Here is a 25,647-nt window from a genome sequence, read left to right as displayed (position 1 = left end):
TAACAGCCAATTTTGCAGGGCTCCCTCACCGGTATGACTGACAGCTATGGATAAATGGCTGGCAATCTACCCTAGGCGCAAAGATGCCCAGAAGTTAAGGGAAGGTTTCCAACACAGTTTCATCATATCCTTTCAAGGGAAAATTAGTGACGCAATTTAGGCGAACGCCCCTTCTGCTGTCTGACATGCAGACATAGTTCAACAAAAGGTAGACAAGGAAATTGAAGTAGACAGAATGGCAGGACCATTCCCGGACCCCCCCATTCCGGGCAATGATGTTATCGTCTTTGGCGGTTGTGCCGAAGAAGGAACCTGGAGAGTTCAGGTTAATACAAAACCTCACACCCATCAGGGGAGTCAGTGAATGACAACTTGCCAGAGGAGGAGTGTTCAGTGCAATATGCTTCATTTGACACAGCAATTACACTATTGTGGCAATGCGGAAAAGAGGCATTAATGGCAAAGGCGGACATTAAATCAGTGTTTAGATTACTCCTGGTTCACCCCGACAGTTTTCCCATTTTGGGTTTTCAGTTTAGAGGTTTTTACTATTTCGATAAGTGCATGCCTACAGGTGTTCCGTATCTTGTGCATATTTCGAGCTGTTCAGCACATTCCCGCATTGGGTATTGGAAAAAGAGACACCGTAACACGTGCATTACCTTGACGATTTCTTATTCATAGGCCCGCCCGGCATGGACACTTGTTCACAAACCATGCTGACATTTCAGAATATGGTGGAGCAGTTCGAGGTGCCATTAGCGCAGGAAAAAAACGGAAGGCCCGGCTACGATTCTACCCTTTTTGAGGATCGAGCTTGATAATCAGGCAATGACATCAAGGTTGCCGTTCGAGAAATTGCACAAGCTAAGGACTACGCTCAGACAGGCCTTATCAAGCAGTAAGATCACTTTGGTCGCCATGCAGTCTATAATTGGAAGTCTCAATTTTGCATGCCGAGTGATTCCCATGGGAAGGGCATTCCTTAGGCGTTTAGCGTATACGACAAGGGGAGTGAGGCGCCCACACCACTATATTAGAATATCCGGTCCTATGAAGGATATATTGATGTGGCTAGAATTCCTTGACAAATTTAATGGTGTTTCCATCTGGCAGGATGATGTGGTGTCAAACCAGGATTTGGACATACATACTGATGCCTCGGGTGGCTGGGGTTTCGGGGTGTACTGTCAGGGTGCTTGATGCGCAGCCCAGTGGCCAAGTGAGTGGAGGGTGAACGGTTTAGTAAAGAACATAACCTTTCTCAAGATATTCCCGATACTGGTAGCTTTGACAATTTGGGGCCCTAAGTTGCACAACAAAAGAATAGTTTTTTGGTGTGATAATCAGGCCATAGTGGAGGTCATAATAAACAGGCAGCACGATGCTCTCTGGCATCGGCATTGCTGAGAGAGGTAATACTTCAGGGCTTGCAATTGAACATGACCATCAGGGCTAGGCATGTACCCGGTATCAGTAACCGAATAGCAGATTCCCTTTCCCGCACTAAGTGGGATCTCTTTCGCCAACAGGTACCAGAGGCAGATGAAGGAGGAGTCCCAATCCTGGACCATTTATGGCGGATTGAATGCTACCGAGAGGGGACTGCTGAGGGCATCTGTCGCCCTGGTGACATGGAAAGCATATTGCAGGGGTTTTAGTAGGGTGCAGGAAGTTTTACAGGGCCAAGGATGGGTGGCGGGACCATTAGAAGGCAAACTCATGGTCAAGTTCATCTCCTGGGCGAAGGAGTTGGGGTTGTCTAGAGGGGCAACGGTAAATCAGTTAGCAGGTTTTGCATTGTTCATGAAAGCCCAGGGATGCGGGGATCCACTCGATAACTGTTTGGTCAAGAAGATGTTGGCAGGTTGAGCGAGGGGTTTGGAATGGGACGGGGATAAGAGACTGCCAATAACTCACGAGATATTGGTCCGTTTATGGCATGCTATGCCACAAGTATGCACATCGGAATTTGAAATAGGATTATTTAGAGCTACCTTTTGCACTGCATTTTTTGCAGCAATGCGGGTGAGCGAGCTGGTGGCCGCATCCAAAAAGGATATGGGAATAAACGGTATACTACTTAATTATGTACGGGCGCAGAGCATTAACATAATAGTGCACCAATCAAAAACAGATCAGTGGGCAAGAGGGGTGGAAATTCGATTAGCACAGGTGGTATCACAGGTAACTTGGCCGGTAAAAAAAAAAATCACTCTGTTTCTGCAGGCAAGGCCCGGGGGGGTGGGGGGGGGGGGCATGCACCTACTAGTGCACGCAGACAGGGTGTCACTGACAAAATTTCAGTTTGCGGCCATTCTTCATCGGGCCTTGACAAAAATTGGGCTTGATCCGACAGAATACGGAACACACTCTGTTTCAGGATTGGGGCAGCCACAAGCGCAGCTCAGGCGGGCTTGCCCATGGACACCATATGTAAGATCGGCCGCTGGCAATCTGCAGCAGCCAACTTGTATGTTAGGCCGGGATTGTGCAGATCGGCCCCTATTAATCCATTTCCTTCGCAGGTCTGAGATCAGAGCAGAGGATAGTATGGATGTTAAGAGACTCCTTCGTACACTGGGCTGCCAAGAGGGCGCAGGAGAGATCGTACGGCATACATTTGGGCTTGGCACAATGGGGTGCCAAACTGTTATGGATGGGAATGCGAGGAATGAGATGGGGGCAATTGCTACCCAAGGTGCGACGCAAGTTGAGCACATTCAAGAGACAGACATTATAGTGATACATCTGGGAGGGAATGATCTGGGCAAGTACTCATGCAAACGATTGATTTACATGATGAAGAGAGATTTAACGGCATTAATAGGGTTGCCCGGACCACGCTTATATGGTTGGATGTCATACCCCACATCAATTGGCGGGACACCAAGTTGTGGGGCAGGGGTAGGAAGAAGGTGAATAGGCAGGTAGGATTATGTGTTCAGAGGATGGGGGGGGGGGGACACAACAAATTAGGCATGAATGGGCTGACGAGTTATGTGAAGGCTTATACCGGCCAGACAAGATACACCTATCCGGAGTGGGATATGACCTATTTAATAATGCCATGCAGGAGGCATTGGAACAATTGTTGGGTGGTGGGAGTAGGCCGCACTAATAGTGGTGGGGGGCCCGGGACAAGTAAGATACTATCCCAGGCCGGTGGTGGGGGTACCCGAGTCGGTAGGCAAACAGTGACCTGGAGGACAAGGTGTGGACAAACTGGAGGTCCTAGGGGACAGAGTAGTACGTCAAGTGGGTGTGGGCTGCCCGGAGGCGATGGCCCCTTGATTGGAGCCACGGCGGGGGGCCGGAAGATGTTTGGCGGTCTGGCTTAACACGGCAGACGCCGGCATGACGCCCGGGACGCTAATCTTCTAATACACACCAGCGACTCGTGTACCGGTATTGTTTATGTTAATGGTTAATAAAGCTGCGGCCTGTTTTCCCCAAAACCGAGTAGTAACAGTGTTTTAATTGTGGGGGGTCACTTTGGTGATGGGTGAAGAGGTGGGAAAGAGGACGGACACGAAGGTGCAAGCTGCCGATGTTAACAGTAGCAATTTTAGTTGTAACATTTCTGCATGGGGATAACTTGCATGGAGCGGCAGATACTACCATGATCATTTTTGTTGAGCAGACTTGATGGACCATTTGTGTCTTTATCTGCTGACATTTACTATGTTACTATGACAAAACTAAAATAGGACTTTCTGGTCTAATGTAAAGCGTTATGTTTGGCACAAACCTAACAGAGAGAACCACCCCTATTGTCAAATCTGGTGGTGGCAGCTACATGTGATGGGGAAGTTACTCACTGGAAAGGCCTAGGGCACTTGTCAGGATAGAAGAGAGAATAAATAGAGAGAAGTACAGAAAATTCTAAGTAACAGAGTAAAATGTCCTGGAATGGCTCAGTCAGAGCTCTGACCTCATTCCAATCTAAAATCTATAACATAAGTTGATGACTGCTGTCTATCAACACTGCCCAAGAAACTTGACAGAACTTGAATAGTGTTGTAAAGATGAATAGTCTAATATTGACAAATCTGTGTACAAAGCTGGTAGAGACCTATCCTAACAGATTAACAGCTGTAATTGCTACCAAAGGTGTTTCCAATAAATATTGACTTTTTTTTGGGGGGGGGGGGGGATGGGGAATTATCTAATTGGATTTCAGTTGTGTTTTTTGGTTAAGTATATGCTTTGACCCCCAATAAAACAGTTTTGATCCTGAGAGGTGTGGAGTACGGCGGGGTGATGAGTGGAAAAAGTGTCCTCATTTAAACGCATGCAAGTCTGACGCACTGACAACAAAATGTGGAATCATGCCCAAGGGGGTGTAGACTCTATATAGCCAAGGTATTTGGCACTTACATTGAAGCAGGTACACAGTATGTACCTGAAAATATGTGCATGTTTCTGCATCTACCCCCAACTCCTCCCACTTTTGCTGAAGCTATAAGTATGTGAATTGTCCTCCCGCATGCACAGTTTTAACCATTTTCATAAGGGGCAGTTTTAAAATCCCAAAGTTTACACAAATATACATGAGTTTACTTGCATAAAAATGTTGATTATAGTGCAGTAAGTGGGGAGGGGGGAATAAACATGTATTAACACTTATGAACTGACATCATTAGATAATGCCTTCCTATTGTCTAATGATGCCAACTGCTGAAAAAAATGTATGTGGAATTTTATATTCTGTCGCAGGTACTCTCACTAGATGGCCATTTTATTTTTTCTTCAAAGAATAAAATTACAACTTTCCTAATAAAGCAGACATTTTAATTACTTCCTTTCAACAGTACAGGCTATCAACCAAGACCAAAGTTCTTATTTAGAATATCTTTACTTTGATTCATTCTGGTTTGATTTTGACCAATATGGCGGAAATCTAATCATAAACATACAACGGGATCTACACAGTTTTCAAACAATGATTAGATACATTTCGGAGTCTGAATAAAAGCTGAATAAACATCACAGAAAATATTCTGATAGGCATGTCAGTCAGCAATATATGCACTTTACATTTCTAATCTATTTCTTTTAATGGCCCTACTCTAAAATTTACACATGATAATGTGGGGGAACAAATCTTGCTATGTGAAAAATGTGTAGCAGTTGGTGCTGTACACTGCCATGTGGGAGACCTGGGTTTGATTCCAAATCCAATTTTGGTCTTCAGGCAAAAACAGTGTTCAAGGTCCCCAAGAGAAGGGAGTTCCATCAATCAATTCCTGGGAGAAAAGCCTTGTTGCACAAGTAGGGGCCAGCTCCAACTGAGTCATAAGCCCAAAAAGGAAGAGTAACCTGTCAGGCCAAAAAAAAGAAAAATTCCAATGTGTGGGGAGAACAATTTCCTGGCTTTAAGGCTACACAGCACCTCCAAGTCTCTGGAAACATTGTTAAACTCCCACAAGTGCAAACATGTCAACAGCACTAAGAATATGAGACAGAGGGCTCATTGAACTGGAATATCTCCTTATCATATAAGTCTTCCTGTAGCTCTTCATCTCCATCAGCAAAAAAAGTGGGGAATGGAAGATTTTTACTTTGTTCTTGATAAGCTGGCAGCTTGGAGTCTCTGACCTAGAAAAGAAAAAAGGAATAGAGGAAGGAAGACAATAGTGTTAATAAATCAACTGGTAATTCACTGACAGTAATACATTCAAACGCAGGAAGTCACCTTTTACAATCCAGTTACACTAATATAATTCGTTATTTAATTGAGAGTGCATCAAGCAAATGCTGGTGTTGCTAATGGCAATATCAACTTATGTACACATTTACTTCTGCCTGCTGTGCAATGGCATACTATTTATGTGGCCATTTGCTCTGCTCCTCAGCATAAACTGAGTCTTTAATGATGGAGTGTACACCATAAAAATTAAAGTTAAATAAAATAGGACAATACAATAGCTACTTAGCTCCTAATATGTAAACCTCAAATTCCTATATTTCTCTAGTCCCTCTCTTATTCACATATGACGAGCTATTTTCATTTACTTAAGCTTAATATAAAATGGTAATATGCATTTGTCCTAACAGATATTTGCTTTTAAGTCCTAAAACAGGAGATTTCATTCGTACCTAATGCAATGCTGTGCTAATTACTATGCATGCTATTACTGGGATCTTGCTCAATTTGATTTTTAATTATTTTTGACAATAAGAGACCTACTTTTGATAAGCTCTTATTTATTTTGAACTTTAGGGAGCAGAATTAAAACCACATTTTTGACACTATTCCTAATTACTATAACAATTAATTAGCGATCCAAAACAAAGCACAGGCTGTGTTATTATTAATGAATTGTACACAAGTTTACTGTTTAGTTTCTGCAAACTACAAAAGATTCAGTCAGCATAAGAGACATAGGGGTTTTTTTCAGTATGAATGAAAAACACATACAGAGGCTGATACAATATCTGTGCTTAGAAAACCTCTCCTGGGCACATGATGCAATATTTAAATGAGGAGTCACGCTAAAATGGAGGCACTAGGGAAAATTGTGCGTCCTCAGCATCGGGCACAAAGAAGAGGTGGCTGTCAGGGCAGGCTGGGAAAAAGGACACTCAATACAAGCGGCACATACATTAAGACTTTTGCAATAAGTTTAGTTTCAAGCGACCGTGTACCTAAATTAAAGATCATTCTTTCCGCTGACCAAGTACCCTTTCGATACTTTAAGCTCTGTGGGCGGGTTCGCCCTACTCGCGGCCATGGCTGACTGAGTGAGCAATTCCCACAGATCTTCCGTGATATGCTTCTTTGAATAGCTCAGAGTTTTGGCTCGTAAATCTTACAGAATTTCTCAGTAAGACTGCATACAATCAATTCACGATTTCTAGCACTGAGCTGCCCTTGATTTTCAGACGTTGTGGTCCCCCTGACGCAACCCCTGAAGCGAAACACAGCCATGTCGGGGTCCTTGTGTGTACCATTTTTCCATCGATGTACATCTAAAATAACATTTCATGACACACCTGTGATTGTATGCATTAAATGTTTGAGCTCTACTGACCAGTTGATTGTTTGCCACGCATTATTCCTCTGCTGTATATTTAATATAATGTGTGTGCTGTTTGCACTGCCTGTTTTGCGAAATTTTACACCAGCCCAGGGTTGGAATAAATGTATGCCACGCTCAAGGACTCATTGATTCCTTGCGGCCAATGTGCCCATTGCAAAAATTCCCATGCGGCCAATGTGCCCATTGCAACATGGCAAATTTTACGCCAGACCAGGGCTGAGATTAAAGGTATGCCAGGTACATTGATAAAAACAAAAAATCCTGCTTTTTGTGGTTCCTCTTACTTAGTATTTTGACAATTCTAAGTAGGAGGATACTAATAGGAAGAATCAGAGAAAGCAGGTGGTTTGGACGGGTGGTTTAGCCGCGCTAATCCCCATATTACATCAGGGGTTATGGACACATGTCCAAAATACATGTTAAGCTGTGTTCTAGCCACAGTACATGGTATTGCATTGGCCCCACAGTGCATTTATAGAGTATTCAGATCCTTCACTTTTTCCACATTTTGTTACGTGACAGCCTTATTCTAAAATGAATATGTATTTTTTCCCTCCTCAATCTACACACAATATCCCATAACAAAACAAAATCAGGTTTGTAGAACTCTGTGCAAATTAATTAAAAAAAAAAAAGATATCACATTTACATAAGGTATTCAGACCCTTTGCTATGACACTCAAAATTGAGTTCAGATGCATCTTGTTTCCATCGATCATCCTTGAGATGTTTCTCCAACTGATTGGAGTCCACCTGTGGTAAATTAAATTGATTGGAAGATCTGGAAAAGCACACACCTGTCTATATAAGGCCTCTCAGTTGATAGTGCATGTCAGAACTTCCTTGTCAAGTAATATGAACATTTTGTAAAGCTTGAGCTGTTTGCCCTTCAATTCCTCCTGTCACAGTCTGTGTGAATCATGTAACCGTACTGGTGGACTTACCACTGTCTATTAATTTGAACTTTGCTGTTTTGAAGGTCTTGAATAAAGCCTGCATTCATGATTGACAATTGCCTTGTTGATTGTGGCGGATACCCATAACCTGTCGCATGCATAATTCCTGTGTTCTTGACCCTTTGGATGTGCAATTTCCTACTCCCCAACTGGTTTTGCCAGAGCAAAATCAAAACCATGAAGTCAAAGGAGTTGTCTGTAGACTTCTGGGTCAGGATTGTGTCAAAGCACAGATATGGGCAAGGGTACAAAAGAAATTGATGCAGCATTGAAGGTCCCAAAGAACACATTGGCCTCCTCACACATGGGTGACATCATCAGATGGAGCCTGGCATAGAAAACTTGTCAAAGTTTCTAGAACTTTGACTGGCACACTGAGCATTCCCAGCATGCCACTATCCATGCAGGGACCCCCCTTCAGTCTCTTAACATAGAATTCCCAAAAGATTAAATAAACATACATGAAACCTGACTCCGCCGGGTGGCAGGTGAGTTTTGTGAGGACTAACATCCTGCTGTCCTAGGAGAATACTTGTTAAGGGTAAGCAACTTTATTTTATTATTTTTTATTTAGATTTATATTCTGCTTTTTCGCACTTTTTTCAGCGCTTCAAAGTGGATTACATTCAGGTACTGTAGGTATTTCCCTATCCCCAGAGGGCTTACAATCTAAGTCTGTACCTGAGGCAATGGAGGGTAAAGTGACTTGCCCAAGGTCACAAGGAGAGACAGCAGGACTCGAACCCTAGTCTCCTGGTTCGTAGCCCACTGCTCCAACCACTAGGCGGCTACTCCACTCTACTCTGCATTCTCCTAGGACAAATAGGATGGTAGCCCTCACACATGGGTGAATATGTAGCTATAGGCTGCTCCCAACTATAAGGAGTCAGCACTTAACAGGTGCTGCTACAACCTGGGAGACAGCCTGAATCCAACCCCAGGGCCTAAGGTAGGCAGAGTTGGGTTTCACAACTGAAAAAGATTATGAAGGACTGACTGACCAAAACTGCTGTCACATCGATTGTCCTTATCCAGGCAGTAGTGGGCAGCGAAAGTATGGAGAAAACTCCAGGTCGCAGCCCTGTAGATCTCACACATGGGCACCGCACACAAGTGGGCAACATACGCTGCCACGGCACGTACAGAATAAACCTTAATGTGGCTGCCAAGCTGCAGTCCTGACTGTGCATAGCAGAACGAAATACAATCTGCCAACTAGTTGGATAAGGTCTGCTTGGAACTGCAACTCTGAGTTGATTTTGGTCAAACAATATAGAGTTGTGTGGATTGCCTATGGCCCACCGTACGCTCTAGATAAAAGGTTAGGGCCCTTTTGCAGTCCAGGGTGTGCAGAGCCTGCTCTCTCTGGTATGGATGCAGCTTTGGAAAAAAGGTGGGTAGGAATATAGACTGACTGAGATGGACGTCTGTCACCACCTTAGGAAGGAACCTCGGATGCATGCGCAGAACCACCTTATCATGAAAAAATTTTGTATAAGGAGGGTATGACGCTAGAGCCTGAAGTTCACTGGCCCTGCGTGCAGAGGTGACCACAACCAGGAAGATAACCTTCCAGGATAGATACTTCAGGTCACAACATTGCAGGGGCTCAAATGGGGCTCTCATCAAGTGGGCCAAGACCACATTGAGGTCCCAGAATACAGCCAGTGGCCTAATCAGAGGCTTGACCTGTATCAGGCCTAGCATGAAGCACCCCACCAGCGGTTGCCTTGAGATGGGTGAGCCATCCACTTCGCAGTGGTAGGCCCCCAACAGCTCTGAGGTGGACCCTTACAGAGGTGGTCTTCAGGCCGATCTCGGAGAGATGCAATAGATAGTCTAGGAGTTTCAAGGTGGAACAGGAGACGGGTCCAACTTGTGGCCCTCCCACAAGACAGAGAACCTCTTCCACTTCAGACTGTAACATTTTCTAGTGGAAGGTTTCCTGGACTCTACCATGATCTGAGATATCCCTTCCGAAAGGTCCAGGGCTAGCAAGGTCATCCTTTCAACTCCCAGCCTTGAGAGCTAAGGCCCAGAGGCTGGGATGGCGTAAGGCTGCCCTGATCCTGAATGATCAGGTCTGGGGAGGTCCACAGGTTGATCGGTGCCTGGAAGGAGAGATCCTGCAGAAAGGGGAACCAGATCTGCCATGGCCAATAGGGCACTATTAAGATCATGGTTTCCTGATCCTGATGGAGCTGCAGAAGAGTCTTTGACACCAATGGAAGCGGCTGGTATGCATACAGGAGGCCAATGCCCCTATGGTGGGTGAAGGCATCCAGTCCAATGTCCCCCTTGACCAGGGAGCAAAAACAATCCACCTTCGCATTGCAAGGGGAAGCAAAGAGATCGAGATCCGGGGTTCCCCAGGCGGAAGATTCAATCTGCAACCTCATGTTTGAGACACCATTTGTGGGTGCGAAACGAGCGATTTAGAACGTCGCCATCACATTTTGTATGCCTTGTTCTTGTCAGGAGCAGAGAATTATGCCCTGGGATAACACCCAGGACCAGATCTGGACTGCTTCTAGACTTAGTAGGAACGACCCCGTGCATTCTTGCTTGTTCAGGTACCTCATCGCCACCTGGCTGTCAATCTGAATCAAAACTATCTTGTTGGTGAGGTGATCCCAGAAGGCCCACAGAGTGTACCGGATTGCATGGAACTCTAGGAAGTTTATCTGACATCGTCCTTCCTGTGCGGAACACCGACTCTGGGTGCACAGTTCTGCAACATGAGCTCCCCAACCGAGGTGGGATGCATCGATAGAGAGGGTGATCTGTGGGGACAAAACCTGAAAAGGTATACCCATCTCCAGATTGGATTGGGTCTCCCACCATGATAAGGACTCCCAAAGAGGCAGTGTGACGCTGATGCATATCTGAAGGTCCTGGGTGGTCTGACACCACTGGGATCTTAAGGTCCACTGCACCACGCACACATGTGCAGCCAAGCAAAGAGCGTAACATGGACTATTGCTGCCATGTGGCCCAGCAAGCACAACATCTTGTGCACAGAGGTCTGGTGATTCAGAGATTGCCCCCGCCAGGGACACCAGAGTTAGTGCCCGGACTCGGGACAAGAACATAAGAAATTGCCATGCTGGGTCAGACCAAGGGTCCATCAAGCCCAGCATCCTGTTTCCAACAGAGGCCAAACCAGGCCACAAGAACCTGGCAATTACCCAAACACTAAGAAGATCCCATGCTACTGATCCAATTAATAGCAGTGGCTATTCTCTAAGTAAACTTGATTAATAGCCGTTAATGGACTTCTCCTCCAAGAACCTATCCAAACCTTTTTTGAACCCAGCTACACTAACGCACTAACCACATCCTCTAGCAGCAAATTCCAGAGCTTTATTGTGCGTTGAGTGAAAAAGTATTTTCTCCGATTAGTCTTAAATGTGCTACTTGCTAACTTCATGGAATGCCCCCTAATCCTTCTATTATTCGAAATGTAAATAACAGAGTCACATCTACTCGTTCAAGACCTCTCATGATCTTAAAGACCTCTATCATATCCCCCCTCAGCTGTCTCTTCTCCAAGCTGAACAGCCCTAACCTTTTCAGCCTTTCCTCATAGGGGAGCTGTTCCATCCCCTTTATCATTTTGGTAGCCCTACTCTGTACCTTGTCCATCGCAACTATATCTTTTTTGAGATGTGGCGACCAGAACTGTACACAGTATTCAAGGTGCAGTCTCACCATGGAGCGATATAGAGGCATTATGACATTTTCTGTTTTATTACCCATTCCTTTCCTAATAATTCCTAACATTCTGTTTGCTTTTTTGACTGCTGCAGCACACTGAGCCGATGATTTTAAAGTATTATCCACTATGATGCCTAGATCTTTTTCCTGGGTGGTAGCTCCTAATATGGAAGCTAACATCGTGTAACTAGAGCAAGGGTAATTTTTCCACTTATGCAACACCTTGCACTTTGCACTTTTCCACATTAAATTTCATCTGCCATTTGGATGCCCAATCTTCCAGTCTTGCATGGTCCTCCTGTAATGTATGACAGTCTGCTTGTGATTTAACTGCTCTGAATAATTTTGTATCATCCGCAAATTTGATAACCTCACTTCTCTTATTCCTTTCCAGATCATTTATATATATATATTGAAAAGCACCGGTCCAAGTACAGATCCCTGAGACACTCCACTGTTTACCCTTTTCCACTGAGAAAATTGACCATTTAATCCTACTCTCTGTTTCCTGTCTTTTAACCAGTTTGTAATCCACGAAAGGACATCGCCTCCTATCCCATGACTTTCTAGTTTTCGTAGAAGCCTCTCATGAGGGACTTTGTCAAACACCTTCTGAAAATCCAAATACACTATATCTACCGGTTCACCTTTATCCACATGTTTATTAACCCCTTCAAAAAAATGAAGCAGATTTGTTAGGCAAGACTTCCCTTGGGTAAATCCGTATTGACTGTGTTCCATTAAATCATGTCTTTCTATATGCTCTATGATTTTGAACTTGAGAATAGTTTCCACTATTTTTCCCAGCACTGAAGTTAGGCTCACTGGTCTATAGTTACCCAGATCGCCCCTGGAGCCTTTTTTAAATATTGGGGTTACATTGGCCACCCTCCAGTCTTCAGGTACAATGGATGATTTTAATGATAGGTTACAAATTTTAACTAATAGATCAGAAATTTCATTTTTGAGTTCCTTCAGTACCCTAGGATGCATATCATCCGGTCCAGGTGATTTGCTACTCTTTAGTTTGTCAATTTGGCCTACTACATCTTCCAGGTTCACAGTGATTTCGTTCAGTTCGTCTGACTCATCATCCCTGAAAACCATCTCCGGAACTGGTATCTCCCCAACATCCTCATTAGTAAACACGGAAGCAAAGAATTCATTTAGTTTTTCTGCAATGGCCTTATCTTCCCTAAGAGCCCCTTTAACCCCTCGGTCATCTAATGGTCCAACCGACTCCCTCACAGGTTTCTTGCTTTGGATATATTTTAAAAAGTTTGTATTATGAGTTTTTGCCTCTATGGCCAACTTCATTTCAAATTCTCTCTTCGCCTGTCTTATCAATGTTTTACACTTAACTTGACAATGCTTATGTTTTATCCTATTTTCTTCAGATGGATCCTTCTTCCAATTTTTGAAGGATTTTTATTTGCTAAAATAGCCTCTTTCTTCTCATCTTTTAACCACGACGGTAATCGTTTTGCCTCTAGGATTGTATTTTTAAACAATGTCCAAGCCTGTTGAACACTTTTAACCTTTGCAGCTGCACCTTTCAGTTTTTTTCTATTTTCCTCATTTTATCAAAGTTTCCCTTTTGAAAGTTTAGTGTTAGAACTGCAGATTTACTTATTGTCCCCCTTCCAGTTATTAGTTTAAATTTGATCATGTTATGATCACTGTTGCCAAGTGGCCCCACCGCATTCCTTTCCTTATTTAAACCTGTTATACAAAAAATACTCATGGAATTAAAGACTTAAAGATATATTTTAAAAGCCCAGCATACACATCAATATGTTGGGCCCGCGCGCACCAAGTGGATTTTAAAAGGCTCCCACACACACGTGAATCTCCTGCTACATGCACAAATGAAAAGTTTGAAAAAGAGTGTAGTGTTCCTTGATTTCAACTTCAAATTTGCTCATAAATACTTAAGCGCACAGATGCATGCCAGGGTCCTCTGCCACGTAACCTTACTTCTGCTAAGGATGGTGTGTAAGTTGTAAAACAAAAAAACCCTAAACATCAGCAAGTTTTAAGGGAAGGCTATTAAACTAGGGGGGGGGGGGGGGGAACAACCTGGTAAAACTGGTAATGGTGGTGCACGTTTCTTTTCAAATCCCCCCAGTTATACGATAGAAGCAGTATTTACGCACGTCCACTTAAAATTGGGTGTACATGTGTCTATTTTATTATATACGTGCACATATGCAAGTATGTTATAAAATGAACGTGCAAACATGGGTGCTTGTGCACCTGTTTATAGGTTACCATCTTATAGTATACACCTACTCATACATTTGTGCAATTTATCCAGGCAATCCTGATGATTGATGTGGGAAATGTAAGGTATTCAGGACATCAAGAATTATACAGCAATATTTCTCAAATCAGGGGTTGGGTGGGAAGCACACAGCAGGGTTTCGGATCGATTGCTAGGTATGGAGAATGGCCAAAAATACTTGGCTTGCTTTAGTTGCAGTACACGGTATTGCAAGTTCTAAAAAAGCTAATTTTACCTAGTTTTGTTTGGGGGAGGGGTAGTCCTAACGTTACAGAGAAGAAAAAGGGCACATGACCTAAATTATTTGAGAAGCCTTTATACAATATAGAAAAGTTAAGTAATGAAATTCCTTCCAGTAGAAAATTTAAAACCTTCTCAGTCTCCTGTTTATTTAAAAGTGCTCAGCAGAAGTATAAAGAACATTACCACTCAACTGCAGGATGACGACTGTTTATAAGGAGGTAAAACAGAGAAAATTAGAGAGTTGTAATTGCTGTAATTACTGACCATAGACAAGACTGCATGCAAGACTTAACTCTATCAAGGGGCTCTTATGAAATCATTAACCGAAGGACTGAAAGTTAATTGCTTTCGCTGTCTTACCAGAACACAGAAGAGACCTTACCAGCTTAATTCCAAGAATTCTACACTATTTATAATATATCCACTCTGTAGCCTTCATCCTAATGCCCTCTCTCAGAGTCCCACATTTCCTTTGTCAGTGCTAACCTGTCCGAAAACAAATGCCAAGACATATCTAAGAACAAACTATAAAACAGTACCATTAATGAAGTACTTAAGCAAGCTGCATGCAAGATACAATAAACTTTTATGTAATAAATGAAAACAATTTTAGTATTCATAAATGGCTAGTACATGCAGTCTGGTTACTGAGATGTTACATCAGGAGTAAATGATTAGTGTGACACGGCAACTCACCAACAATGTAACTGACAAATTAATCTGTAATTAAAGTTTAAAAAATATAACACTCCCATCCACAAGAATTTTAGGCAAATGGTTTGGTAATACCAAACCATTTGGTATCAGAAAAGGGAATGATTATCCCTTTGTACAGGTCCTTGGTGAGGCCTCACCTGGAGTACTGTGTTCAGTTCTGGAGACCGTATCTACAAAGAGACAGAGACAAGATGGAAGCGGTACAGAGAAGGGCGACCAGAAAGGTGGAGGGTCTTCATCGGATGTCATATGAGGAGAGATTGAAGAATCTAAATATGTACACCCTGGAGGAAAGGAGGAGCAGGGGTGATATGATTCAGACCTTCAGATACTTGAAAAACTTTAACGATCCTAAGACAACGACAAACCTTTTCCGTCAGAAAAAAATCAGCAGAACCAGAGGTCACGAGCTAAGGCTCCAGGGAGGAAGACTAAGAACCAATGTCAGGAAGTATTTCTTCACAGAGAGGGTGGTGGATGCCTGGAATGCCCTTCCGGAGGAAGTGGTGAAGTCCAAAACTGTGAAGGACTTCAAAGGGGCGTGGGATAAACATTGTGGATCCATCAGGTCTAGAGGACGTGTATAAAGAGGAGACAGCAAAACACTGCACGGAGTGGCCGTAGCCACAGAGGCATTCACGGAGCGGGATGCCAGTGGTTGGTGTTCCACCTTCACGGAGCGGAAGGATGAAGGGCTGCCATCTCCAAATTAAAAACAAACAAACAAACAAAAAAAAAAACCCAAACAAAACAGTGGCGTAGCCACGGGTGGGCCTGGGTGGGCAGGTGCCCACCCAACTTAGACCCAGGCCCACCCAACTGGCACCGGAACTGCAAGGCTGTTGTGGGATCCCATCCCCGCGACAGCGAACAAGAGAACCCACGCCTCGCGCGCCATCACGGCACACGTGGGGAAGCGCTGCTGCGGCCGTATGGCCAACCGGTCTTCCTGTTCGGGGGGGGGAGCGGAAGCGCCGCGTGCAGCTTCCGCTTCCTCCCCCCAATGCAGGAAGATCAGCTGCCTCTCCTGCTGTCACCCGTTCTCCTGCTATCTTCGGACCAAACGGCCCGCCGAACTTCCTGTTTTTGGGGAGCGGAAGCGCCGCGCACAGCTTCCGCTTTCTCCCCCAAAGCAGGAAGATCAGCTGCCTCTCCTGCTGCCACCGGCCTCCTGCTATCTTCGGGCGTCGGCCGTACTGCCCACTGATCTTCCTGCTTGGGGGGGGAGGGAGGAAGCGGATGTTGTGCGCTGCGCTTCCGCTCCCCCCCCCCCCCCCGACAGGAAGTTCGGCGGGCCATACCGCCCGACGCCCGAAGATAGCAGGAGGCCGGTGGCAGCAGGAGAGGCAGCTGATCTTCCTGCTTTGGGGGAGAAAGCGGAAGCTGTGCACGTGCTTGAATGTGTATGTGTGGATGAGAATGGGAGTGTGTGTGGGTGAAAACTGGAGCCTGGGTGTGTATGTGGGTGAGAATGGAAGCTTGAATATGTGGGTGAATGGGAGCTCGAATGTGTGTATGTGTGGTTGAGAATGGGAGCCTGGGTTTGTGGGTGGGTGAGAATGGGAGCTTGAATGTGTGTATATATGGGTGAGAATGAGAGCCTGGGTTTGTGTGGGTGGGTGAGAATGGAAGCTTGAATATGTGGATAAGAATGGGTGCTTGAATGTGTGTATGTGTGGGTGAGAATAGGACCTTAAATGTGTATATGTGTGGATGAGAATGGGAGCTTGAATATGTGTGGGTGAGACTGGGAGCATGGGTTTGTGGGTGAGAATGGGAGTCTGGGTTTATGTGTGTGGGTGAGAATGGGTGCCTGGATGTGCGTCTGTGTGTGCATAAGAATATAAGCCTGGGGAGGGGTGAGAAAGTGAGAACTTGAATGTGAGCTTGTGGGGGGGGGGGGGGGAGAGCATGTGAGAGCTTGAGTGTGTGAGAGGGAGTCTGTGAGAGAAAGCGTGTATGTGTGTGTGTGTGTGTGTGGAAGGGAAGAAGACAGTAATAGAAGAAAGACACTGAAAAGGAATTAGGAAATGAGCTATAAGGGAAAAAATGGGAAAAAGAGACCAGGACCAACTGATTAGAAAAATACAAAGATCAGACAACAAAGGTAAAAATATATATCTATATTTTGAGATGTTAGCAATTTAAATATAAGCAACACAACCGCTCTCTCAAAATTTATGGACAGGTAGGAGCCGTGTATAAAATCGTAATAATAAGAAGGCTAAAGTACCACAAATCACTGTGAATTATGTTTGTATCATTAAGTAAACCTCATACTTAGGCGTAGATGTGAATGCTATGCTGCATAATTTGGCATTATTTATCAGTAAAAAAACAACTAGTAGACCTGCATGCCTACAGCCCACCCATGTTAACCTTGTGCCCACCCAAAAAATCAATTCTGGCTACGCCACTGAAACAAAAAACAGGGGTGGGTAAAAGTATGTAAAATTAACGGAGAGTTCATAGGCTATAGGTATTACCAATTATTAGGCTTATTCAATATTTGTTGATAGTTAATGTGGCTTTCAATGCATATTTCACTTTCAGTGCATATCCAGCATAGCTCTCTGCTTCAACGGCAGGGGAGAAGAAAAACTAATAGTTCACGCTTATCCAGCATAGCTCTCTGCTTCAGCGGCAAGGGAGAAGAAAAACTGATACTTCACGCATATCCAGCATAGCTCTCTGCTTCAACGGCAGGGGAGAAGAAAAACTAATAGTTCACGCTTATCCAGCATAGCTCTCTGCTTCAACGGCAGGGGAGAAGAAAAACAACCAATAAGGGCTGAATAACATAGTCTGGGTAAACAAATAAGTATGGGTGTAGCTTGCTTGTTGCGGCGGTTACTACCCCTAACTAATCAAGCTTGATATTTCACTTGGATGCAGCTCCATCACTGCTCTCTGCATTAAAGGTGGGGGGGAAAGGGAAATAGAACCAAGGGTTGCTAAGAGCCAAGAGAAACAGATAAGTATGAAAGGAAAGAAGTGTGAAGCTTGCTGGGCAGACTGGATGGGCCGATTGGTCTTCTTCTGTCGTCATTTCTATGTTTCTATGTTTCATTGTTTCAAGCAATGGGGAAATGAGGGTAAAGTAAGAGACTTAAAACTACTGCTCTTGTTTTAAACAGGAAAGAAAAGGTGTCCTTGTATCTTTACCTATTATATTTTATATTTCATCTTCTAGAGCAGTGCATTTCAAACTTGCTTCATGGCACACTTTCAGGTTTCCTCAATCTTGACCCTCACTCGCTTCCCTTCGACTAGGAGGAAGACAGCAGTTCTTTTCATTTATGTGTACGTCATTCTGACATCCAAATATGCAGGGCCCCAAACGTTCAGACATTATAAGAAAGACAGCAGAGGGAACACACACAGGTAAGAACACTGCTCTCCTCCTACCAATGGGAAGAGGGGAGAGGGAGGGAGGGTCAGGTTACCAGGTTTTTGATTGGTGAAATTGGTACACTTGTTTCTTGTAGCGAATAAGCACTTTACGGGGGGGGGGGGGGGGGGCGGTTGTAATTGCAGTGGACTGTCCCCATGGAAAATTGTAGCAATTTAGTGTTACCAAAAAATGTTTTTCAGCCCAGTATGAAAGCCTCAAGGCTAGCAGGTATGTCTTGCATAGAACAGAATTAATTATACATCGGAAAATGTCCCCTTCCTCAAATCCAGAGTTCTCTCAACCTCCCACCATTACCCAGTTCTCTTACCCTCTTCTTCCATCTCCCTCCATCTTCCTTTCTCCCTGCCTCCTCTTCTGCACTGTTCTTCTGTATGGACTTTTGCTCTAGCCCCATCCCTCCTGTCCACAAGGCAACCGGGCATTACCGAGGATAGGAGGAGAGGTACCGAATCAGGGAGCAAGGAGCCATGGCTCTTCTCTGCTCTATGGGCTCCCTGCTCAAACCCTTCCCTCCCTATTCTCCTGTTCTATGCCATGCTGCCTGGTTGCTGGTAGGATAGTAGAAAGCTCCTGGAGCAGGAATGAAGAGATTCTGTGTACTGTATAACAAAATCAAGGAACGGGCCAGGGTGTGGGTAGGAGAAGGATCATTTTGAGTCTGCCACTGCTACCACACACAGTGAGGACTTTCTCATAGTGCACCACTTGAAAAGCATTATTCCAGACTTCTCTTTCCTAGTATGAGTTCCCATTTCCCAGTGTCTCTCTTATGGCCTCATGGACCCCTGTTCCCAAATCTTCCCATGGTGTTCCATGTCATATATATATATATGGATTTGTTTATATATAACACCATGGGAAGATGGGAGAAATTTGGGAACTCGACGCACAATGAAGCTCTGGAATTTGTTGCCAGAGGATGTGGTGTGTGTATATATATATATATATATATATATATATATATATATATATATATATATATATATATATATATATATATATACACACACACACACACACCACATCCTCTGGCAACAAATTGCAGAGCTTCATGTGCGTCGAGTGAAAAAGAATTTTCTCCGATTAGTCTTAAATGTGCTACTTGCTAATTTCATGGAATACCCCCTAGTCCTTATATTATTCGAAAGTGTAAATAACCTAGTCACATCTACTCGTTCAAGACCTCTCATGATCTTAAAGACCTCTATCATATCCCCCCCTCAGCCGTCTCTTCTCCAAGCTGAACAGCCCTAACCTCTTCAGACTTTCCTCATAGGGGAGCTGTTCCATCCCCTTTATCATTTTGGTCGCCCTCCTCCATCACAACTATATCTTTTTTGAGATGCGGCGACCAGAATTGTACACAGCATTCCAGGTGCGGTCTCACCATGGAGCGATAAAGAGGCATTATGACATTTTCCGTTCTATTAACCATTCCCTTCCTAATAATTCCTAAAATTCTATTTGCTTTTTTGACTGCTGCAGCACACTGAGCTGATGATTTTAAAGTATTATCCACTATGATGCCTAGATCTTTTTCCTGGGTGGTAGCTCCTAATATGGAACCTAACATCGTGTAACTACAGCATGGGTTATTTTTCCCTATATGCAACACCTTGCACTTGTCCACATTAAATTTCATCTGCCATTTGGATGCCCAATCTTCCAGTCTTGCAAGGTCCTCCTGTAATGAATCACAGTCTGCTTGTGATTTAACTACTCTGAATTATTAGAAAGGGAATAGTGAATAAAACGGAAAATGTCACAATGCCTCTGTATCGCTCCATGGTGAGACTGCACCTTGAATACTGTGTACAATTCTGGTCGTCGCATCTCAAAAAAGATATAGTTGCGATGGAGAAGATATAGAGAAGGGCGACCAAAATGATAAAGGGAATGGAACAGCAGCCCTATGAGGAAAGACTAAAGAGGTTAGGACTTTTCAGCTTGGAGATGGCTGTTGCATCCGTCGGTTACAGACGGCTGCGACCGTTCTGCCTCACCTCTCTTTTACCCTTTTCCTCCTCCATTGGAAGAATGGCTGCCTCCGCTGCTGTTTGCCGAAACCCTCGGCGTGTCCGAGCCAGCATGGGCGTCACCATCCGCCATGCTTCTTACTGAGGCCTCCTAGGGCATGCTCGCGCATGCTGCCTACGTTTTTGAATACGTCATGGCGGGAACCTCGGGAGTGACCCCACCGCATGACATCAGTACCTCCGGGTATTTAAACCTCAGCTCCGTTCCAATTGAACGAGTTAGCAAGATCTTCAGTTTTGCTACTCTGACCGCTTCTAAGCTACTCGCTTGGATTCCTCATTACCCTCCAGGGTCTCTCGCTCCTACGGAAGCTCTGGGTACCTGCTCCTCGGGGGCCTCTTGCTTCTACTCGCCCTCCAGGGTTAATCTCCTTAACCGTAAGGACACCCGGTCCTCAGGGGTCCTGTCTGCTTTCTTTCAGGAACCCTCAACACTCCTAGGTACTCACTCCTCGAGGGCCTACTCTACTCAGGGTATCCTGCATCTCGGACCTCGGGTCCCCTCTTCATTCAACTACAGAAGGAAGTTATCAGCACTGCTACTCTGTGAGTATCACTACGCTCCAGCTCTCTTCATTCCACCCTTCAGGTGCTCGGCCTATCCCGCACTGCGGAACACTACCGCACCTTTGCTATATCTGGGTGAGATCATCAACTACAGAGACTGTCTGAGCTTACTGTGTTATCGCTGGACTACAGTACTGTCCATTCCTTGGGCAAGATTCAACTCTTCAATAGCAATATAATAAAGCTTTCTTTCCTCAGTGTCTGCTTACTAGAGTCTAGCCAATCGTTGTGGTTCCCCACGGGGCTCCTCCCCATGGGAGGAGTCATCGCCACTTGGACCAAGGGTCCACAATATGCCACAAACCCAACAACGGCTGAGGGGGGATATGATAGAGGTGTTTAAAATCATGAGAGGTCTAGAATGAGTTAATGTGAATCCGTTATTTACTGTGTCGGATAATAGAAAGACTAGGGGGGCACTCCTTGAAGTTAGCACGTGGCACATTTAAAACTAATCTGAGAAAGTTCTTTTTCACTCAACGCACAATTAAACTCTGGAATTTGTTGCCAGAGGATGTGGTTAGTGCAGTTAGTATAGCTGTGTTTAAAAAAAGATTGGATAAGTTCTTGGAGGAGAAGTCCATTACCTGCTATTAATTAAGTTGACTTAGAGAATAGCCACTGCTATTATTAGCAACAGTAGCATGGGATGGACTTAGTTTTTGGGTACTTGCCAGGTTCATATGGTCTGGATTGGTCACTGTTGGAAACAGGATGCTGGGCTTGATGGACCCTTGGTCTGACCCAGTACGGCATGTTCTTATTGACTGGAGTGGTAGCTGGACTATCCCAAACCGAGGTCTGCTGGACACTATTTGAGATCCAGTTTCCTGGCTATTGGAGAAAGGATGCCAGATTCTCCCATATTCTTGTCTCTAAATCCCATAGGGATTCCTATGGGCTCGGATGGAATTTCAGAATCCAGAAATATCTAAAGACCTTGGTATAGGGTCCTTGTCGATGTTCACTCCCAAAACCTTACACAGTTTGTCCAAGAATTTGGAATCGGAGGTTTTATGGTAAGGAAGCATGAGCCCCTGTGCCGTGACACGACCCGCACAACCCCGGGGCTGGCCGTGGTCCACACTTCTGGCAGGCGAGCACATACAGGCATGGGCTGGCTGAAACAGGAAACTCTCTTGACTTGGCTTAGGAACACTTAACTTGGAACAGCCTGGATCTAGGAACACTCGGACCAGGAACTGAGGCCCAGCAACGCAATGCTGGTATCTGGGGTAGCCCTCAGGCCACCTGAAAGCTCTTTTGGATTGCCATTGCAAAATGATTTGTGCGTTGGGACAGACGAAGGCTGAGGACTCTGAAGATTCTGGAGACATGGACAACATGCTAAGGACGTGGAAACATGACAAAGGCTCAGGACATTCAGTGGTGCTGTGCAGGCACTGGACTCAAAGATTTGGAACAAGACAGAAGCTGGAACAAGAACTCCGAAGACCAGGGACCGGATTCAGGAACTCAGGCTCAGACTTTAAAACCAAGGAAGGACTTCCGAAGACTTGAGCCAGCAACGAAGACTCTGAAGACTCCAAACAGGACCAAGGCTTGGAACCAGGAACAAGGCAAGGACTTGGATTCAGGAACAAGACAAAGAGACCACAGGAACCAGGAGAATAGGAACATGAAACAGGAAACCTGAAGGATCCTGAAAGCACTAGCAGACGTTTGCGAAGGCCAGGAACAAAGAATGAAGAGCCCTTTTACAGCACTGGAAGGAGATTACATCATTAGGAGGCCTTAAGGTATTTCCCGCTGCAGGCCCTTGAAATCTGTTGTGAACGTGCCTAAGGAGAGACCAGCGTGCAGGAGCAGGGATGGAAGTTGGCGAGACACAGGCCGCAAAGACCATGGCAGCATCGGTGGCACTCCTCTGCTGCATGGATGGCAGAGGCAGCATCCAGTCAGCATTGGGAGCCAGCGACAAGGCTAAGGGGGCTTTGGGTGAAGCGGTGCTCCTTCTGCAGCAATGGCTGCACGGGTCTGCGGAGAAGGCGGCGTTCCAGGCCACGAGAGGAAGTGATGGCGAAGGCAGCGGCTAACAAACAGCATCAGAGTCGGCAGCGTTCGGGTGAGTGAGGCTGCTTGCGGGGCCCTCCCGCAAGCGGAATCACAACAGAAGCATACCCTGGTGGATCAGGTAAGTCAGACAGAATCCCCACAGATCCTTCTTCAGAACCGAGAAGTGAAGGGACACTAAACCATGAACCCAATGAAGAAGAAGGCAACTGGGGCAGGGTCCTTGGTCATCTCAAAGAGGAATGTTCCCAGGGCATGCTCCAGACGGTGATGTCCTCAGACTGGCTAGACACCTCTGCACAGAGGGATGTTGGGGGCTGGATCCCACCACTAGGACTTCTGATTGGAGTGCTCAAGGTGTGGAGGCAAGAAGGACTCCCCCTTGAAGGAACAAATCCATTACTCTGGACAGAAGAGGTTAAAGGGTGCCCTCCTTGTCACTAACTGCCAATGAGGCAAAGAAAGTCTTCACCAATTCCATTACCTGGTTTATGGGCTGCTGTGTTCTCTGACCAGGAATTGAGGAAGAGACATCCTCTTCAGAGACCAACAAAGTTTGTTCTCTTGAGAAGCTCCTAATGGACTCCAGGAAGAAGCCTCCTCCTGGGTCAACTTAACTGGTGAATGTACAGAGACCAGAGGCACCACGTAGCATATCAGATCTGGAGACTCCTGACGAAGTCCTTACTCAAGGAAACAGGACAGAGATAAGGACATTAAGATGGAGCGAGTTAACTGCAGTGAATCACCATCAGAGCCTCTTGTTGATTGTTCCCACCATGGAACATTGAGTGTATTGAAGGAGCAGGGATCTGGTGCTCCAACTGCACTAGGGAGCGGAGCATCGATGGATTAGATTCTAAACATATCAATGAATTAAACATCTTTGTCGATTTACAGATCCTTGGTTCAAGGTGCTTCCGTACTTTGCTCGATTTCATAGAGTGGTAGATCTGAAGACCAGTGCCGCAGAAGGTGCAGCCTTGCTCAAGAAGCTCCTGCTCAACTCAGTATAGAGGGAGCTCAAGGCAGCCATATTTTGAAAGGAGGAACAACTCTAGCTTTTCACTAACCTGCAAAATTCTTCCATCTTCTAGGCCCTAGTTCTCTGGGACTCTGTGATATCCGGCTATTATCATAGTGGTTTGCTGTATTGTGGTCTAGTTCTAGACATTTATAACAAATATCAGGCTGATAAGCGGCTGACAAAGCAAGTTAAGATCAAAAAAGAAACTATGAAATACCAAAGAGTACACGTCCACGTAGGAGCTTGGACATAAAAAGACTGAGGGGCTCATGAGGCAGCAGGTGCATAGGAACTCTTGCATATGTTCAGCAGAGCAAAAGCTCTATGAGTTAGGAGAGACAGGGCGTCTTTAGATGAAGTCACCCAAGTGTCATGGCTAATTCAACCTTGCTTGACGATGGAAGCAAGGAAGCAATAGTAGAAACAAGGAGGGCTGTCATGGTGTCAAATTTTATCTTGTACCTCATGTTTACATATTGTTTTTGTTTCATTTACAATTCTGTTGCAGTATTCGAGCCTTCACCATAGACAGAGTTGGTACAACTGAATCTGATATGAATTTATTTATTAAAATGTGATTACCTGCCTTTCCCTGAAACATCAAGGTGGCTATAATTAAAGCAACATGTTAAAATACTAAAAAATTAATACCAACAAACATATATCAATAACATTTCTAGGACTTTAAAACAGGTCTAAAGTAGACTATCCAGCGGAAAATACTTGGTTAAGAAGCAAGACAATGGCTTTTTCTTTTGTAAGTGAAAGTAATAAAGATGACAATTGTCTAAAATTCTAAATACTGAATTATCTGAGATAATTCTGAATTGAATTCAGTTTGGATAACAATTTATATTTTCTGATGAAATATTGATTACTAAAAAGAGAAAGCATAAAACACCTAGTTATCACAGTACTACTGCACTTTTATACTATACTGATTATGTAACACCCACTTTGGAAAATCTACATTGGCTTCATGTAATGATATAATGAAAAAAGAGGAAGCAAGGGACAGATGCAGAGATAGTAGCATAGGAGAGAGCGAGAACTAAGTAACTGAGAAATAAAATCCTCATACTGAATAGAACTGACCTGCCAAATACATGTCTCAATTGATGCTTTACAAATATCTGCCACATATTCCTTGCCTAATTCATCAAAGTTACTTCTTAATAAATTGAGCAGTCAGAAAGAAAGGGAAAGCTCTTTTGTTTTAAATGCTGCTTCTTAATTACATGTAATACAACCCTTAATTATCCATCTGGATGCAGAACATTTTTACAATAGGCACCCGAGATTAGACCAATAAAACAATGTGCTTCATTCCTTAAATCTCTTTTTCCTGTGTTATTGCACAGGAAAACACTCAACAGTTACAATAACTCTTGGTTCTACCACTGTAGCCATAGAAACATACAATATACTGGCAGATAAACAAAAGGTCCATCCAATCTTTCCATTTTTCTTTCCTATGCAATATTGCAGAGCACACCAGACTTTCAACTTTATCTTCATTCCTCTCAACTAACCAGTCACTTAACCCATGCTTTCTTGAGGTAGAGAAACTAAAACAGTGTCGTCATTCCTCTGGAAGGTTATTCA

General features: G+C 44.4%; 1 protein-coding gene across 1 annotated transcript in view; it reads right to left on the bottom strand.

Moving 5' to 3' along the window:
* Nucleotides 1–4,772: 4,772 nt before the first annotated feature.
* Nucleotides 4,773–25,647, bottom strand: part of MRPL3 (mitochondrial ribosomal protein L3) — a 186,069-nt gene continuing 165,194 nt past the window's right edge. The window contains exon 10 of the mRNA XM_029589336.1: nucleotides 4,773–5,601. Coding sequence (XP_029445196.1) covers nucleotides 5,452–5,601 — 150 coding nt within the window. The 3' untranslated portion in view covers nucleotides 4,773–5,451. The remainder of the gene's footprint in view (nucleotides 5,602–25,647) is intronic.

This window comes from Rhinatrema bivittatum, chromosome 2 (genome assembly GCF_901001135.1).
Source record: "Rhinatrema bivittatum chromosome 2, aRhiBiv1.1, whole genome shotgun sequence".
Lineage (NCBI taxonomy): Eukaryota > Metazoa > Chordata > Amphibia > Gymnophiona > Rhinatrematidae > Rhinatrema > Rhinatrema bivittatum.
This window is presented reverse-complemented; position numbering and strand designations above follow the sequence as displayed.